Source organism: Lycorma delicatula, chromosome 7, assembly GCF_047948215.1.
Source record: "Lycorma delicatula isolate Av1 chromosome 7, ASM4794821v1, whole genome shotgun sequence".
Lineage (NCBI taxonomy): Eukaryota > Metazoa > Arthropoda > Insecta > Hemiptera > Fulgoridae > Lycorma > Lycorma delicatula.
In genome coordinates, this window is record NC_134461.1 from 58,885,153 (window position 1) to 58,904,984 (window position 19,832).

Sequence of the window (19,832 nt, forward strand, 5' to 3'; positions counted from 1 at the left end):
TTGGTTCAGTCGATTGCAATCAAAAGGGGATGTGCACAACTAGATGTTACTGCAGTCCAAAATTTCAACATTCTATGGTTAATTATTTTTGAGTTATGAGAGAGATACATACACACATACAGACATCATGCCGAAACTAGTCAAAATGGATTCAGGGGTGGTCAAAATGGATATTTCTGTTGAAATCTGAAAACCAAAATTTTTACTTCGTACAAGGAAGTAAAAATGTTAGATTTCTGGAATTTTGTGCAACATTATACCATTTAACTACTTTACTATACCATATGATTGCTTTCATAATTAATAATGTTAGACATACAGTGTATTGCATTCATAATATTATATTAATTAAATTAATATTATATCAGGTTTTAAGTTCATTATAAAGATTTGAAATCACAAGTTTTAAAAAATTTATATTTAAATGTTGATCAGACTGTTTTAGTTTACAATATTTTATCTATTTTTTTATAAGACTGCCTGAAAGGTATTTAGTTTGTAAATTCTTACAGTAACTTTATAATCCAGCCCTCTGTAGATTTTTATAATTACCATAATCAGCTTGAACCATTCATTCATGTTTTTTTCTTAGTAGCTTACATTTATGATCTACCTCTTCTATGGTATACCTAAAGGCTTGAGTAGTGCTGTGATGATTGAGTTACGGTGTATTAATAAATGATTTTTATAATTTTATTTATTTTTATTAAAAGTTATTAAGTATGTTTGTTTTATTTGTAATAGTTATGTTTGTAGGATTTAGTTTAATGTTCTTTTTTTTTTAATTTTCATTCATTTTTGTTTACATTTTATTCTCATACCTGCATTCATTTAATGTATTATTTAAAAAAATTATTTTATTAAATTTTATTTTCTTTGTGGTTATTGTTTGTTTCTTATTATTTTTATTATTATTCCTTTTCCAATTTAGTTTTGATTCCCTTCCCAAATCCTTATGAATTATATCATTTCATTTAATTTGAGTTTGTTTCAATTTTATTTCTATCTGTTTCCTTTCTTTTTTTGTTTTTGTTTAAATATTAGCATGAAACTGCTTTATAATTAAGGGTTATTATTTCATTTTAATTATGTATGCATGGAAATAAATATCACTCTACTTACTGAATGTTACTTTTCCAACTGTTTTTGCTTAATCCATTCATTTTAATTAACACAAATTAATAGTTATACTTCCATGCAGTAAACTTACTTACTATTTTGCTGGCTTCCATGGCACGAGTGGTAGCATCTTGGCCTTTCATCTGGAGGTCCCAAGTTCGAATCCTGGTCAGGCATGGCATTTTCACACACGCTATAAATCATTCATTTCATCCTCTGAAGCAATGCCTAATGGTAGTCCCAGAGGTTAAACAAAAAAACTTACTATTTCAGATTTTATTATATTTAATTTTTTTTCCAGTAGCTCATACTGGTTGTTAGATTAATCTGTTTTATAAATCATTATTCTTAAATTCTGAAAAATCTTTTTTGAGAGATATCTTATATTACATATAAAAAATAAACAAATGTTTAATCTATTTATACACATAAAAGTAAATTAAAATAAATAAAAAAATAAGTTATTTTGTTGAACTTAGATTTATTTTATTTTCAAGTTCATTAGTTTTTACTATTAACAAATAAACATATCCTTGGTCACCAGTCTACTATGTGTTACTGCCATAAAAAATTACTTAGAATAAAGTATTTAAGTTTGAAACTGTGTTCTGATATAGCATTTAAATTGAAATTTACGTGTAATTTTTTTAATTTTTACAGATAGTGAATTCTTCTTTACATATTCATTTAAAACTTATCGTGAGGAATTTCACATACGAAAATGAGCAAATGGATGAACAAATGAAATTTATAAGCTGTTAAAATTATTTAAATGTAGTTCTCTTTTCTTTATACTACCTGTTCCAGTCTGTTTTAGGGTTGTGTTGTATACATTGCTTGATGGAAATAGATTTTTAAGAGACATTGTCAAAGTTACTTTCACTGATTTACTAAACGGTAGTCACTATGCAGCCAGTCCTTGTATGAATTTAATGAACATGTAACTTATAGAGCTGAACATCCATATTTTGTTGAACTTGTCATGCAGGTGTGCAACAGTGCTCATGAAAAATTAACAGATCACTTTATTCCATATTTTTCATAGTCTGCATGAGATGCTTATTATTTTAATAATGACTACACCAATTTCAGGAGAGGCTTATGTCTCATGTCAGGATAAATTTTATGCTGTCTTTTTAGTTGCAGCACCTAACATGCATCCATAATTATTTTTTTTTTTTTGTTTTTTTTTATGTGTTAGGGTAGTTTCATTAAGTTTACAATTTGACCATTTTTTAACAAAAGTTCAATTATCATGAAAATAAAATAAAATTAGTAGAAAAGTTCATAAAACATATTTAAATAACATAAGGTTTCTAATTCTCTTTCAAGATAATTATTCTGAATGTAATTAAAATATCTTAATATAATTAATTTCTGTTAAAAATAAATAAATATGTCATTCAAATTGGTGCAAAATTACACAAATTATTTAAGGAATGGGTGGGTTTGTATGCTACTCACTGAATTTAAAAACTGAACTGTCCCAGCTTTTGTGTGGAGAGATCAGAGAAAACCATGGTAAAATCTGATCAGAGCAGCATTACAAATCACAAAATTTACTATAAAAAAATGAAATAAAAGTAGTTAAAATCCCCATATTAATAAATAAAAATAATAGTATGAAAATAATAGTTAACCAAATATGTAAAGGTATTAAATAAATAAAATTAATACAAAAAATTTAAGAAGGCATGAATGAAATTATGGGAGGAAATATTATTTATGCATTAAATGATGAAAAATTGTTATTTTTAAATTATTATTGTTTATAAACTCATTGAGAAGTAGAGTAATAATACCAGGCTATGTTATGGTTGATATGAGACACCATTTAAAAAAAAAAAAAAATTAATGCTGAGATCATTAAAATGAGAGATAATAAGGTAATTATTGGTAATAAATGCTGAATGAGATTTTTTCTTATTCTCTGAAGTATTGTGTCGAGTTAAAAATTGGTTTCCACCTTTTTTTGAAGATAGGTGTTGTAATTTGTAAATATAAATGGATGGATGAATCAGAATATTTATTTAACTAAATGTCCACCTACATGATTCACATTTAAGAAGCCAAACAATTTTTTGACAGATCTTTTTTATATCTTGAAAACTTATCCTGTTTTTGTGAAGGAATCGTAAAAGAAATTCTTTATTTCAGGTATTATTATATATAATGAATGTTTAATAATTATAATCTTATTGTTTTATAAAAGTACTTACTGATTTTCATCAGAATTGTGTTTTTATGGTTAACATAGGTTAGAATTTTAATAGGATAAAATCTGTTCAGTCATGAGTTAGTGTAGAATCAATTATAAGAGAAGGAAAAGTAATAAGTATGTGTAATGTTGTCAAAGTGTTACACAATGTATATAATCATGTGTTACCCAATATATACAGTTGGATAACAATTTGTATGGAAATCAAGGTAAAAGAGACTACCAAATGTCAAAAAAGAAATACTAAAAAACTAACTTTTCTCTAGGACTCTAATGGTTTCACCATAGTCCTGGTTATCTGTGAATACAAACAATACTGTATTCTCATCATATTCCAATATTTTGATATGTTTCTTAGCAGAAATTACTCTTTTTTAATATGAATTTACAATGATAAATTAATTTGTTTCATATCAAAATTAATAAAAAATAAAATTTAGTAAATGTGATTTTTAAGTCACTCAGTTCTCTACAAGAAGTCATGAACAAGATGACCGGTTAAAAGAGAGAGAAGAAAGATCAGTAACAATAACTTCACATACCAGTAATTAAATGTAAAGCAGTTACATTATAATATTAAATATCATTATATTTTATTATTAAGATACATATATTTTATTTTCCAGTTATTTGTGATCAATACAGTTATAATTTGTAGTGATAAATTACAAAATGTGTATATAATTTGATTTTTATTAATAAATTTTGTGTTTTTGTCTTGTCTGAAGTAACCCACAGAAATAAATGTCTTTTGGTTTGTAGGTTGTACATGAAATACCTTACCACCAATTACTATCATGTAAATAATATTCTGGGCTCTGATCTCTAGTTACAAGATCTTAGAAATGTGAATACTTTTCCTTTTTGAGTCAAAAAATGTGGGAATGCTAGTACATATCTTTTTGTACTTCTTCTCTTCATGAATAATGATAGAACAATGTCTTTGCAAATAATCAGCTATTTAAAAAATCAGGATCACGTCCTGAGTGACAAGGAAGTACATAGCCTACATAATTTCATTCTTTGAACTTCCAAATGCTGATTATTATTTTGATCACTGAATGATGTGATTTTATTTCAAATCCTTGTCCAGTTGAATGTTACTTCATACAGTCTTGCTTCTTAACTCTTATTAATTCATCATCTTGTAAGATTCTGTCTCATTTTTGCTGAACTTTACGTAAAATTTCATCAATACTATTTTTTTTTACTAATGCAAAATACAGAAAAAACATGTGAGGTAAACACTTTTTTTACTCATAACAACTCTCCTAACTTCAACAAAAATTTCACATCTTGACTGAAGGGCTTCATACTAGTTCATTCAGTTAATATCTGATAGAAGTTGCCGCAGTATTCCCAAAGAAAAAATCAGTCGTAGTATTTTCCTTACATACTACACATCTATAAAATCTTTTAGTTTTCAATATGTCTTTCAGTACTGATTTTTTTTTAGTTGAAGATATTTTGATATTATATTTTTCAGCTAATCTTTTAATGAATAAATTTAAAATAGGTAAAGATCTTTTATTTTATTAGTAATACCACTTCACAACAAGCTCTTGTTTCATATACAGATTCGCTCCCAAGTTCAGACTAGCATTCCTGTGACAGTTGGATTAATTAAACTCAACAATCAGTAAGATATATAATTTTAAAAAAACAAACTATGTTTGAACCTTATAGTTTATTTTAAACCAGTCAGCCCTTTTTGGAGTAGTGACTAAAAATTGCAAAATTTTAATAAGTGATTAACATGATGTATAAAAAGATTTGGTTGTAGATTTTTTATCTGAAATTGAATGTTACTTGCCTTTGAATAGCATTTGCCCCTAATGACAACATTTTATCTAGTTGAAAAATTTACCCAATTTTTTGGTGACCTATAAGAATTATTTATAAAAAATTACTTACATTTTTGTACTTTCTAGATATATATCTAGTATATTTTAAGATGTTACAAGTATAAAGGATTGACCTGAGTTTAAGGTTATAATATATCATCTTGGTCAGAATATTAATTTTTTTTATTGAACTTTTAACCAAATGTTAACCAATGTTAGTTTTCCAATAAAATGGAAACTACATCTATTATTTTCTAAATTCGAGCAAATGATGTACAGGAAAAAAATTACTAAACACATCTAAGATTTATTGAAACTATCCCACATCCTATTGTATTTCAAGATATTTTCAGGATATTTCCAGTGTTATGGAAATTCCAGGTTTTAAAGAATGAAATTTATTTCCTTCCCTAGGAACCAGTAGATTTTATTTATAATTCTAATTAGTAAAAATACAAATCTGCAGTGAATAAATGTGCCTGATTGATTTATTTAAAAATGTAATCAATATATTATTAAATTGAGGTAGAATATATTTTTAGGAATGGCTATTGAAATGAGAGGTCTAACATCTAATTTCTGGACAAGCTAGTACGTAGCCATTTAATAGAGAGAGCATTTACATTCCCTAAATGGAAATAAAATTCATTTCCAAAGAAAATTACTTTTTAGAAATATAAATGCAAAATAAAAAATACAGAGTAGATAACATAGCAACTAAATTCACAGAGCTAACGGTTACAAACACAATATCAAAAGTTAAGTTCTGAGGTTATGTAAGCACTCTCTTCAAAAGTAAAACAGGATTAAGACAGGAGATGGACTACCTTCCCTTCTTTTCAACCTCTTCTAACAAAATACTAAAGAACTTCTGGGGAAAAAATGAAAAAGGAATAGGGATAGGGACAAAAACAGCAGAACCCAAGTCAGATGTATGGCTTTTGCCAGTGATCTGGCTTTGCTAGCAGAAACAGAGGAAGAGGTCATTCAACAGGCCGAGGATCTAAAACAGGTGGCTGAGAGAACAGGGCAATAGATATCTTTTGAAAAGTCAGACATAAAAACCATCATCAAAAACTCCAAAATGAAAATTAGCACAGAATAGGGAAATCTTAAGTCAGTGTTTAGTTACAAATATCTAGGGGAAACAATAAAATACAACAGTACGACTAGAGCAGCAGTAGAGGAGAAAAAAACAAATCCAATAAATTAAACTTCCTGATGAAAGATATCTACACTAAAAAGAACCTCTCAGAAAGGGCCATACTCAGATATTATGCCACAATATTGAGACCATTGGTACTTTTTGAGTGAAACGTTACACCTTACTGAAATGGGGCTGTTAAAGAAAATAGAGAGAACACTGAGAACAATCCTAGGCCCCAGAAAAACAACAGAAGGATTAAGACTAAAACCCAGCCAAGATATGCATGACGAAATAGAGGATATTAAAAAAGTGATTAGAAGACTGAGATTCCTGGGTCATGTGTTCAAAATGTATAAACAGAAACTAAATACACAAATATTCATTAAACTATGGAAACAAAAGAACAACCATGGGTACATGCAATAGATGAAGAAAAAATCACAGAATCTAAGGTTGTAAGAACAGGGAGTGAAAGACAGAAAACTATTCAAACAAAAAATACAAGAAGTTGAGTTTGAAATGATAAGGAAGGAAAAGAATCACTCCAAAATGAAATGGTTGGAAGAAAAATACCTAATACATGGAAACAATAAAATAATATTGGGAGAAAAGAAACCACAAAAAATTATATTTGTGTGATGAATAGTTGGCCTAACTGCAAAAAAAATTACCAAGAAATCACGACAATACAACTCTGAAAGATGAATATGAACTTTAACAATTTAGCATATTGGCTGTGCAACACACACTGCATGTGTGAACATGGTGTTCTATAGTAAGGCAGGATTATATATATGGTGTGCTGTTCATTCTGGTTAATACGCCTCATTCTACACACTAAGCCCTGAGGTAACACTGAAGGTAACAATTTGGTTGTTTTGTTCCTCTCTGGTATGTTTGTTTCCTCTCAAGTATATCTATATATATATATATATAATTACAACAAAATCTTCAATTTTTTTCAAACTAATATTTTGTGGATAATATATTCACTTATGAGACTAATGTTATATGTAGAGTAGTAGCAGCAGTAGATAAAGTTATTTAATAAACCACTCATAAGCAAAGTAGTTCAACTAAAATAATGAATAGTAAAATGTGAAATATTATCAGTGCAGTTTAACTAATTCCCCAGCGATGTCATTACTCGAGGCAAACCATACATGATTTGTATGATTTCTTTTTTATTTTTGACTTATGGTACATTTTTATTTATGAAAGTATAAATTGTAATAATATTGGGAAGTAAGAATTATCTCAAGAAAATAAATCTGTCTGTAGGTTGAGTTTTCTTTAACTACATAGTCAGTATGCTAAACAAGCATAAGCTTTCTTCCATTTTTAACAACTTGCTAAGAAAAACATTAGAGGATATTATTATAATAATAATAATCATTAAAATGTATTGTGAATTATTGTAATTGATTGTTACTTTCCTTAATTTTTTATTTTAAAGTAACTCACTGTTTCAGTTATTAAAATTACTAAGTTATACTTTTATATAACAAAAACTTGTAACTTACACTTTAAAATTTGGGTATTATTTCCTCAGATAAGCTCATAATAAATTTTTGTTGTAGGGTAATACATTATCAGATATGAATATTTAACTAAGTTAACCAAGTTGAATTTCCAAATCATTGATTTGGAAACTCAACTATTTGTTATAACAAAAGACATTTCAGGATTCAATAAAAATTATTTGGATTTTAATTAAATCCAAAAAATAAAAATAAAATAAAATTTAAATTTCAAAATTTATAAATTTTATTTAGACTTGTTAATCATGCTGTTCCTTTTAAAGTATTAATTTTTATTTAAAAATAGTATTTTTTTTAGCATAATAAGTAGAGTAGCATATTTGAATATAATAATTTCTGAGTATTTATGTTAATAGGAGCTATTTTTATTATTATTCATAGCATTAAGAAAAAAAAATCATTATTTACCTAATATAGAGAATTAGTAGTTATTTTGACTAAAACCCAATGTAAATTTATTGATATTTCTTCTGCTGGGTGTTAATGGCAAAAAAGTTGACAGATTTTCTTTATTATTTACTGATTGAAAATCAATAATTTATTCTTTGCATTAATCAAACTTTATAATAATTGGTAAAATAAAATAATAATAAATTAATTTTGTGAACAAGTATTTACAAAATATAATACAACAGAAATTAGATTAAATAAATAAAATTAACATGTGAAGCTTAAGACAAGACTGATTAAATAGAGTGGTTAATTATAATTTGACCAGACTGACTGGCTGAGCACCTTACCTTGTTGATGATTTTTCAAACTAAATTTCATATTTCTAACTAATTATACATGTGTTAATTTTTTTATGTAATATTTTAATTCATAATGTAAAGTAAAATGATACATATTAAATATTTTAATATATGTGGTCCTAAACTCTCAGTATAATCTTAATTTTTTATGAAATTATAGAATCTTAATGTTTAATTATTAATTAAAATATATTATATTTTATAATAATTAGTAATGTTACAGTATCCTCCATACACATACTTATGTGGAACATGATACCATGATATATACAAGATTTTATTCTATTATGGGTAGTATTTTATGCCATATAACAGACTGTAGAAAGAAATCTATATTAAATCTATATACTGTAGAAACATCAAACTACTTATTGCAGCTGGAGCCTTTTTTCTTGCGTGTATAATGAATATATATATATATATATATATAGTTTATTTTGTGTCTGGATTGACAGGCCTAAATGTATTATTAATTAAAATCCAACAACACAATAGTAGCAGGAAGACAGTATGAGTGTTAAAGTCTAGGAACCTATAGCAAGAAAATATCATTTGTCTGACCAGGGCTCAAATTGTCAACTTCTCACACTGGAAGGAAAGTGCCTAACCTCCTGTATCTCTCTTAACACGCTATTTTGTTTGTTGTGATTTTTTTTTTCTTGAATAGTCATCTCTGACCTTTAGTTGGTGGTAATATTCATTATTAATCTTCATAGCATCCTATCAAAAACAATAAATATTAGTTATTATGGTCATTTTGTTGGACAAGCTAGACGTTGATCTAAAATAGAGAGGAAATTCACATTGATCTAACTGAAATAAAATCCATTTCACAGAAGAAACATTTATCAGATATTAAACTACAGAATAAACATTTTGTATATCGTTTATCGATAAACAAAATGTTTTATGTTAAGTTATGTTAAATGTTTTATTTTCGTTTATCGTAAATCTGTGTGATTATTATATGGATAAATAAAGTAATAGTTGTTTGCAATGCATTATCCAAGAAAACAAAAACTGAAGATGTACAACAAAATTTTAAAGAAAATCCTGGTTGTACCACAATTACTGGCAATGCCCTATTGTCTGTTCTATGTAGATATGGCATGATATAGAAGGAACCAGATTTTAAGTATAAATTATTAACTATTTATTGGTTTGAGTTCATATTAAATCATATTTGTTAAACTATTAGCAATTGGAAGTCTACACCATAATATTCATAAGTAAGAAAGAGATTATAATACTGAACTTTCTATGATAAGGCATGTGTATGTGTTGAAAAAACTACCATTTAAAAATTTCTTCCAGATTTTTTCTTCCTTAATAATATTAATCATGATTGAATTAAAGAAATAAAATTTTTTAAACTGTAAAATTCGTGAAACCTATTGCACTAGAAGTCTGACAAACTAAAAAAAGAATTGCAAGGAAGTCCCCGAAAGGTTATTATTACATGATTAATTCCAAACGCTGCATGGTCTCAGAGTAACCTATGTGGAAACAGACTTCAAATCAGATTTTTTTTCTTATTAGCAGTTTAATGGCAGCAAAATATTTTTTGTAATTCATGTAATATACAATTTAATTAAAAAAATTCAAAATTTAAAATGAATGAAATCTATAATTTTTAGGATCATGCTATGGTTAGCTCTATGGTTCCCAAACCAGACTTTATCTTTTCTTGTTTATAGTATCATTACAAGACAGTTGATTAAAAGTGCTATTGGTTTAGCTATTGGTTATTTGATCATATAATATAATAGAAATATACTTTATTTTATTTAAAAATATAAGAATGCTAGTGATGAAGAAAGTAAAAGGAACTATCGGCAATTAAGAAATGCTATAAACAGGAAGTGCAAACTGGCGAAAGAAGAGTGGATTAAAGAAAAGTGTTCAGAAGTGGAAAGAGAAATGAACATTGGTAAAATAGACAGGAAAGTTAAGGAAAATTTTGGGGTACATAAACTAAAATCTAATAATGTGTTAAACAAAGATGGTACACCAATATACAATACAAAAGGTAAAGTCGATAGATGGGTGGAATATATTGAAGAGTTATACGGAGGAAATGAATTAGAAAATGGTTTTATAGAGGAAGAAGAGGAAGTTGAGGAGGATGAAATGGGAGAAACAATACTGAGATCTGAATTTAAGAGAGCATTAAAAGATTTAAATGGCAGAAAGGCTCCTGGAATAGACGGAATAACTGTAGAATTACTGCGCAGTGCAGGTGAGGAAGCGATTGATAGATTATACAAACTGGTGTGTAATATTTATGAAAAAGGGGAATTTCCATCAGACTTCAAAAAAAGTGTTATAGTCATGATACCAAAGAAAGCAGGGGCAGATAAATGTGAAGAATACAGAACAATTAGTTTAACTAGTCATGCATCAAAAATCTTAACTAGAATTCTATACAGAAGAATTGAGAGGAGAGTGGAAGAAGTATTAGGAGAAGACCAATTTGGTTTCAGGAAAAGTATAGGGACAAGGGAAGCAATGTTAGGCCTCAGATTAATAGTAGAAGGAAGATTAAAGAAAAACAAACCAACATACTTGGCGTTTATAGACCTAGAAAAGGCATTCGATAACGTAGACTGGAATAAAATGTTCAGCATTTTAAAAAAAATTAGGATTCAAATACAGAGATAGAAGAACAATTGCTAACATGTACAGGAACCAAACAGCAACAGTAATAATTGAAGAACATAAGAAAGAAGCTGTAATAAGAAAGGGAGTCCGACAAGGATGTTCCCTATCTCCGTTACTTTTTAATATTTACATGGAACTAGCAGTTAATGATGTTAAAGAACAATTTAGATTCGGAGTAACAGTACAAGGTGAAAAGATAAAGATGCTACGATTTGCTGATGATATAGTAATTCTAGCCGAGAGTAAAAAGGATTTAGAAGAAACAATGAACGGCATAGATGAAGTCCTACGCAAGTACTATCGCATGAAAATAAACAAGAACAAAACAAAAGTAATGAAATGTAGTAGAAATAACAAAGATGGACCACTGAATGTGAAAATAGGAGGAGAAAAGATTATGGGGGTAGAAGAATTTTGTTATTTGGGAAGTAGAATTACTAACGATGGACGAAGCAGGAGCGATATAAAATGCTGAATACCACAAGCGAAACAAGCTTTCAGTAAGAAATATAATTTGTTTACATCAAAAATTAATTTAAATGTCAGGAAAAGATTTTTGAAAGTATATGTTTAGAGTGTCGCTTTATATGGAAGTGAAACTTGGACAATCGGAGTATCTGAGAAGAAAAGATTAGAAGCTTTTGAAATGTGGTGCTATGGGAGAATGTTAAAAATCAGATGGGTGGATAAAGTGACAAATGAAGAGGTATTGCGGCAAATAGATGAAGAAAGAAGCATTTGGAAAAATATAGTTAAAAGAAGAGACAGACTTATAGACCACATACTAAGGCATCCTGGAATAGTCGCTTTAATATTGGAAGGACAGGTAGAAGGGAAAAATTGTGTAGGCAGGCCACATTTGGAATATGTAAAACAAATTGTTAGGGATGTACGATGTAGAGGGTATACTGAAATGAAACGACTAGCACTAGATAGGGAATCTTGGAGAGCTGCATCAAACCAGTCAAATGACTGAAGACAAAAAAAAAAGAAACTTTATTTTAAATTATATTTAAAAGTACAACAGTATCATTTTTTCAACAAGTAACTAATAACATGAACTGCTCTGATGGATAATCATCTTTCTCATCACCATCTCCTGTCATTATCCTTGATCCCTTCTTCACCATTATTTAATTGTGTGAGTGCATGTCTATTCCTGCTAGATCTATCATGATAAACTATTACATTCTTCATATTTTCTCATACAGACTGTCACTTATGTAATATTGTGATTCAAATTTAAAATTTTTTCTTACAAATTATTGGGCATTATTATACGTAAACCTAAGTGCTATATTATAAATTAAACTTAAACAAATCAAAAAAACTTTAAAAATTTATTTAAACCTAAAAAAATCAAATTAACAGTGATTTTTAGTAAAATGTGACACTGGAATGTATTTCTGACATTATTATTGAATGCATCAGTTGAAATATGACTGTTTGTTTAATTATTTAATATTTAACAGGGTGTTCCAGAAAACATGGGTGAAGCCAGAAAACATGCTATGTATCAGTTATTAAATTTAGAACAACAATATGCCCTTTGTCTACAGTTTGGTATAAGTAGATTTCTTCTTCCCCTTGCTGAAAGAAGAGATGTTATATCACCGCATGATCATAGTGTTCTTTTTCAAAATGCTCAGGAGGTAGTATTTTTTAATTTCATTTAAATAATAATTATAATTAGTAATTTATTTTTACAATAAGTATTTTAGGATTTAAATTAATGACAGATTTCAATCTCAAAAATTGCTTTTGTCATTTGAACTGTCCATTTATTCGTATTTTCAAATATTAGTAATAGTTTCTCATACTCTGTAGGGGTAATGCAATAATAATGCATTATTTAAAAAACAGTAATGGTTACACTAATTTGTTGCTTTATACAATCTGTTCTAGTCTTTCTTATGGCTGTAATCCATTTAAAGTGCTTGAAGTGTAAAACACTTCAACGGTCAGAGCTGCTTCTCTTTGCCAGAGTCCTTATGGCATAAAGAAACTAATCGGTTACAGAACTGAAAATCACCAACTTTTGGACGGGCTTGGAATATAATCTGTTCAAGTTGGCTCAGAGGAGAAACATTGGAAAACTACTTCATTCTTCTTCCTCTAGTAATCCTGACATGGGATACTGGTTATTACTGAAAATTACACCATTTTTTTTTTTTGGAGTAACTCTCATAACATTCGCCTAAAAATATTTGGTTGTAGATTTCATTCAATAGTATTTTCCTATTTATGTTTTAATTGTAAGATTATTGAACTTGATTAGGGATATGCATATGTTATGAAACTTATTTTAAAATTTCTTCCAGAATTTTTTTACTTTGTTACCTCTAAATATCAATCAAAATGAACCCTTTTTATTGTAACTCAGAAAGAAAAATAGCATTATAATTAAAATAAATGTTTTATATTTGAAATGAATACATTTTATATCATTTAAGAACTTGATTGGATAAAGAAAGGCAAAATTGATAGGGCATTTGTTACGACAAATACATTCTTAATAAATACATTTGAAGGAAAAGTAGTAGTAGAACAGAAAACAAGGGTCATCCCAGATCTACATTCTTAAAGAACATAGAAAAGGAAATGGATTTCACACTATACAGCAGCTTAAAGATTGCAATGATGGGGAGGGGCAGAGAGACATGGTTGTTTCGATAAGGCATCGCCCTTAGAAGTTGATACTTCTAAGATCATCCTCCTCCTCTCAGATCCAAAATAATGAAAGTTGGCTGTTATGGATTATCTATATTTGGTCTAGTACAATAATATTTATATTATTTAGTCTACCATAAAGCTTTGTTACAACATTCTAAATCTAGCACAGTTTAAAACATAGATTAGTCATCAACTAAGAATTGTTGTAAATTAAAACTTTCATCGTTATATATATATATATATATATATATATAAATAAAAACAACAACTTGAAGGTTAGTGCCAAACAAAGGTTAAGCTGTTGTTTTTGAGTTAGCACAATGGTCAATATGTTGATGAATTTTCAAAAAGTTATATATATATCTATATACAACAGTATTCATTTGGGTACAGTTATGTTTATTTATACCATTTACAACACTTTATAATAACAATTGTAAAAACATAATTTTCATTATATTATTATTTTATAATGATTTGGGTTTCATGTAAATATATTTTTTTAATCATTAGATAAAAACTCTGAATTATCAATGAAACGAATTGAGATTGCTAGCAATAACCTTTCCACTCAGTAATAGCACCTTATAAAAAGCACTGTTTCACAACAGATAAAATTTGTTAGTTGTTTATTTATATTATCTGTCCAAGTCTTTTGCATGAAACGTCATTGAGATGCAAGGGATGTCAGTTGCTTTCTTTGAAAGAAACAATATTCACTGTCTAGTAAGGTAATTAATAACTTGCTATAGCTGTTTAGTTCTTTACTATTATAGCTTGCTGTAGCACTGTATTTTCTGTTCATTGAAGAAGGCAGCAAATGTAGAAAATTTACTTCTCATTTATTACTTGGGCTAGTTTGCTTAGCATGATATTCTTGTTGGTTTTAAGGATGGTTTCATCATTTTCAGTTTTGATTTATATTTTGTCAGAATGACTTGGTGTGACAGACAGTAACAAATAGTCAGCAGTAATCTGAAATGTTAGGAAATTATATCTGCTTAAAAATTTAAATTAACAATTTGGAATTGGTCTTAAAATTTATGAAACATTTGTCGTGTTATTTCTGTAACTTTTCAATAGGTACATTTTAAAACCAGCAAAAAGGATAATAATGAATTTTAGTTAAACATAATAAAGAAGGATTACTACGGAAAAAAGAAACTTTCTAACTACAGAACCTACAATAAAGAGTCAATTTTCAAATTAATCACTGTTAAACTATATTAATTTAAAATTTAACAATCATAATAAATTAGTGAAATGATATTATAATGATGTAACCTTAATCCATATGTATTTTATTTCAGCTTTTAAGGTTAACAGAAGATATATTAGAAATGTTAGTACAAGAAGAAGGAGTTCATTTTGGAAATTCTTTAGGAAGAATTTATCTTAGGAAGGTATGATAACAAAGTAGTGTATTTTTTAATATAGAACAGTTTTCATTCAAAAATGATTTTTAATTATTCTTCTGTGCTGTCAAAATTTAATGATAAATTGAATCAGATATACACTCATCAAATTTTCATTAAAGTGTTTTTAAGTGGTTGGATAATAATTCTATTTATCAATAATGAAAAAATTGTTTTGCTATTTGTATCTAACAAAACGTTTGTTTTTTCATGCAAATGTAATGGGGTATAAGAGTAATGAAAATCATAGTTTAAGCAATCTGATACTTAACTGGTGGAACAAAGTGTATTACAAAATATAACAGATATGAACTAAATAAGGGGGAAATGAAAAAAGGTGATTTACAAATTTATAGAAAATAACCATGCTTATAGAAAATGAAAACTATAGTAAAGCATTTATAAAAATAAATATTTTGTGAAAATTATATATATATATATATATATATATATATATATATACAAACTAATAATTTAGTTTTATTATTATTTACTTTGCGAGACAGTTCGATTGTACGGATTTCAAAATTAGTGAGAATTGGCTTAATGAGTTTAAAGGTAGGCATTGAATAATCTTTAAAAATGTTTGTGGTGAAAGTGCCAGTGTAAATGAAGAAGTTTGTAAATACGTGGCTAAAAGTAATTATGAGCACATACAACGAAACGGACATTTTTAACGCTGATAAAACTGTTTTACAAATGTTTACCTGACAAAACTTTAACTTATAAAGGTGATGATAAATGCCATGATGGGAAACGAAGTAAAGACCGCGTCACAGTTCTTTTCGGTGCAAACATGTCGGGGGCAGAAAATTTTAAACCTCTCTTAATTGGTAAATCGAAAAACCACGTTGGTTTGCTAATGTTAAATCTTTGCTTATTCAGTACGAAACCAATAGAAAAGGTGTGGGTTAATAGTGAAAGTCGATAGTTTCTATCAACTAGTGAAATCTTTGAAAAATGGTTATTCAAACTGGATCATTATTATCATTCGAAAAATAGAAAGATTGTTCTATTTATTGACAATTGCCCGGCACATCCAAAATCGTTTCCTCAGGAATTGTTATCGATAAAATTAGTTTTATTTCATCAAATGTTACCTCTAAACTCCAACCAATGGATCAGAGAATTATACAAAATTTTAAGCAAATGAGCAGGAAAAGGATTATAATTAAAACGTTAGAGATGGTTGAAAAGAAACAAAAACTAGAAATTTAATTTTATCATTTTCTATGGTAAGTTAAAAAATCTTGGAATGATGTGACAAGCTAACAATTTTTAACTGTTTTAAAAAAGCTGAATTTAAAAACCCGCAACCCGTTATTTTGTCGAAATGTGAACAAACTAGCAGTGAAAAACCTTTTTTCTAGCAACAATAATGGTGATGATGACGATGATATGAAGTTACCGATGTTTTGCTAGTACCCAGCGACGTAACTTTTCGGGATTATGTTTCTATCGATCGACAAAGATTTGGTAGTAGCTGAATACCCTACTGACGAAGGTATTGTAATCAATACGATTAACGCAAAGGCAAATGGGAATGACACCATAGAGACCGATTCGGATGACGGCAATGATGGTCTACTCTGCGTACCGCCCCCAACTTTAATGGAAATTACAGAGAGCGTTGTCTGTTCGACGATTCGTTGAGTCAGAAGATGATTTAACAGAATCGGTTTTTTCCGCGATAGCAGATGCAGAAAAGTGGTTGACTACACTGCTTCAGAAGAAACGTCAGACAACTACCAACAATTTTTTTTAATCGATTTTAATTCAATTCAGTTTTTTTACGAAAGGGCGAATTATTTTTCACGTTTTATTTTATTTTTTATAATTTTAATATTGTTTTTATTTTAGCTGAAAATTTAAAAAAAACACAACCCTTGAATTTAAAACTGAACCCTGTTTTATATACAATACAATGATACTTTTTACTATTCTTAATAGAAGAGCCCTTTATATGTTTCATTCATTAACGATTTTTGTGCAATAAATTGATTATCGTTGAGAAAAAATGTGATTAATGTACATTTCGTATATATTAATAGCCTACATTTGACAAGCGCCATTTGATGTGACATTAGGTAATATTTGTTTGAATCATTTATTATTTGTTGATGATATGGTCATCCTTGCTGCAACTGAAGATAAATTACAAATGAGTTTAAATTTAGATTTAGTAAAATTGCTGTGGATTTTAACTGTAGATTCTCTACCAATAAAATGAAACTAATGGTATTCAAGAAAAATAAAATTATTAGGAGTAAGAGAGTATTAATTGAGGTAATCCTTGAACATATTTGATCCTTTACTTACCTGGTCTGTAGTTTTAACTTTCGATCCAGATAATGATAAAGGTAACAAGTTGAATAAATTTCAAACAATGCGTGGAACTATTTGGAAGAATCTCAAAAATAGGCTAGCATCGAAAGCCAGTTAAATGCTTATAAAATAATGGCAGTGCCAATTTTACATTATGAAAGTGAAGCCTGGTGATCTAATCTCAACATTACAGTAGATATCCAAGGAGGAGAGATGGGTTTATTGAGAGGATTGCAGGGGTGAGTCGTATGGTTAGAATAAGTAATGAAGATATTCGGAGTTGAATTGTATGGAAGATCAAATCCTGAAACAAGCTCTAGTTTATGCTCCTTGTAGAAGATGTGATAGAGGCGGACTGAGGAAAAGATGGAGTTGCAACAGGTCAATGACCTAACTTGTGCAGAAAATGATGACATAAAATATAGACAATATCATCAAAAACTGACTATCATCTAAAACAATCAGTAGATAAAACTTCAGCCTCAATAACCAGGAACATGAACCATAATGGTTGTAAAACAAAAGAAAATTCATAGTTGATTTCAGAAAAGTTAATTAACATCACCTTTGGGCAGTAACAGAAAAACATAACAGATCAACTTTAAAAAACAAACAAAAAATGAATGCTAATGCAAACAAAGTTGAACTGGATAATTTTGTACATATTTGCTTAGGTTGAATTTTTAACTTTAAAAAAAGGCTATAAAAAAAAAAGGGTATTCAAAGATGTACAAATAAAATTTTCACTTAATTAAAAAATTAAGTGCAGATTGAAGAAGCATGATTCTACTTTCAGGGTCAGTAATGAGGGATGAAGTGCAACAGGACAAATCACTCTAGTGAGACAAAATGATGACACCTAATATCTGAACAAAAAAATCACTGATTAGAAGTAAATATAATTATTAAATACAGAACTAGGTAAATTAATTTACTAATAGATAAAATAGGTTATTACAGTTAGAATCTTTATTTATCAAAATATCATGACAAAAATATTCATATTTATTCATAAGACAAACTAGAAATGAAATTTTATCAGGAATTGGGTGACATGGCATTGTTATTTTAATTTGGATCAGCACAAAAAAAGTATAAGTTTTTTTTTTATTAATGTATTGCTCTGCTTAATTGAACTGTTTGATGTATAAAATAATTATCAATTTGTTCCAAAGTAATTAAAAAATTTGAGTAGTAAGCTAATGTTCTATATATCTCTTAGGAATTTGAGATAAAAACCACGGGAATTCCAGTCCACCATCAAATTTACATATTGCCCATTATAAATGTATATAATTGTGTAAGTATAACTTATGTATTATTTTACAGATGTCTGCACTTAATTCAGCATATCGACGTTATTGTATAGGATTAAAAAAGGCTGATTGTATATTAGTTGAAAAAACAAGAGATTCAACGTTCATGAGATTACTGACTGAACCTCCAATACCTAGAAGAAGACCTGATTTAACAACTTTCCTCCATAAACCTCTTGAGGTAAATGATAAGTTTTTATAAGTGAATTTAATTTGTATTTGATTAACCATCTAACATATTTAAAATAAAATTAAAAAAAAAAACACATTTATAAATGTGTATGTATTTATATATATATATATATATATAAATATATTTGAACTGAATGATTCAAATCAATTGAATGGGTAATATTACAGAAATAATAGAATTAAATTTACATTAAATAAATGTAAAACATTTCTGTTTAATAATAATGGGCTTCCAATAATAATAATTCCAATAATAATGGGGACTGTGTGTGAGGCTAGAATGGTGAGCACCTTGAATGGAAGCTAGAATGGAGGCTTATGCGAGCACCTTGTACGAGGCTAGACCAATCATCACAATTAACTAGTAACAAATGGGGTGCCTCTGCGATGCTGTTTTGGGAGGTGCAATAGGGTGATCTTATAAAATCAATGCAAATGAACCATCTGAATTTTAAACGGACAAGTGGGGTATTTATTAGTAGGTTGAAGGATAATGTTTACATGCATCATGTACACTCTGAATCTAACAGATCATGGTTATTTGGAAATATTGTTATATCTTCTGATTTTCAAAATTCAAATGGGGTTTCTGCTAGTTTAATATAAAGTCACGATGGAACCAAACCAGA

At 28.1% G+C, this 19,832-nt stretch overlaps 1 protein-coding gene across 1 annotated transcript in view; it reads left to right on the plus strand.

The window, feature by feature from the left end:
• Nucleotides 1-19,832, plus strand: part of PsGEF (Protostome-specific GEF) — a 239,421-nt gene that overhangs the window by 132,747 nt on the left and 86,842 nt on the right. The window contains exons 16-18 of the mRNA XM_075371997.1: nucleotides 12,755-12,934; nucleotides 15,266-15,358; nucleotides 19,025-19,192. Coding sequence (XP_075228112.1) covers nucleotides 12,755-12,934; nucleotides 15,266-15,358; nucleotides 19,025-19,192 — 441 coding nt within the window. The remainder of the gene's footprint in view (nucleotides 1-12,754; nucleotides 12,935-15,265; nucleotides 15,359-19,024; nucleotides 19,193-19,832) is intronic.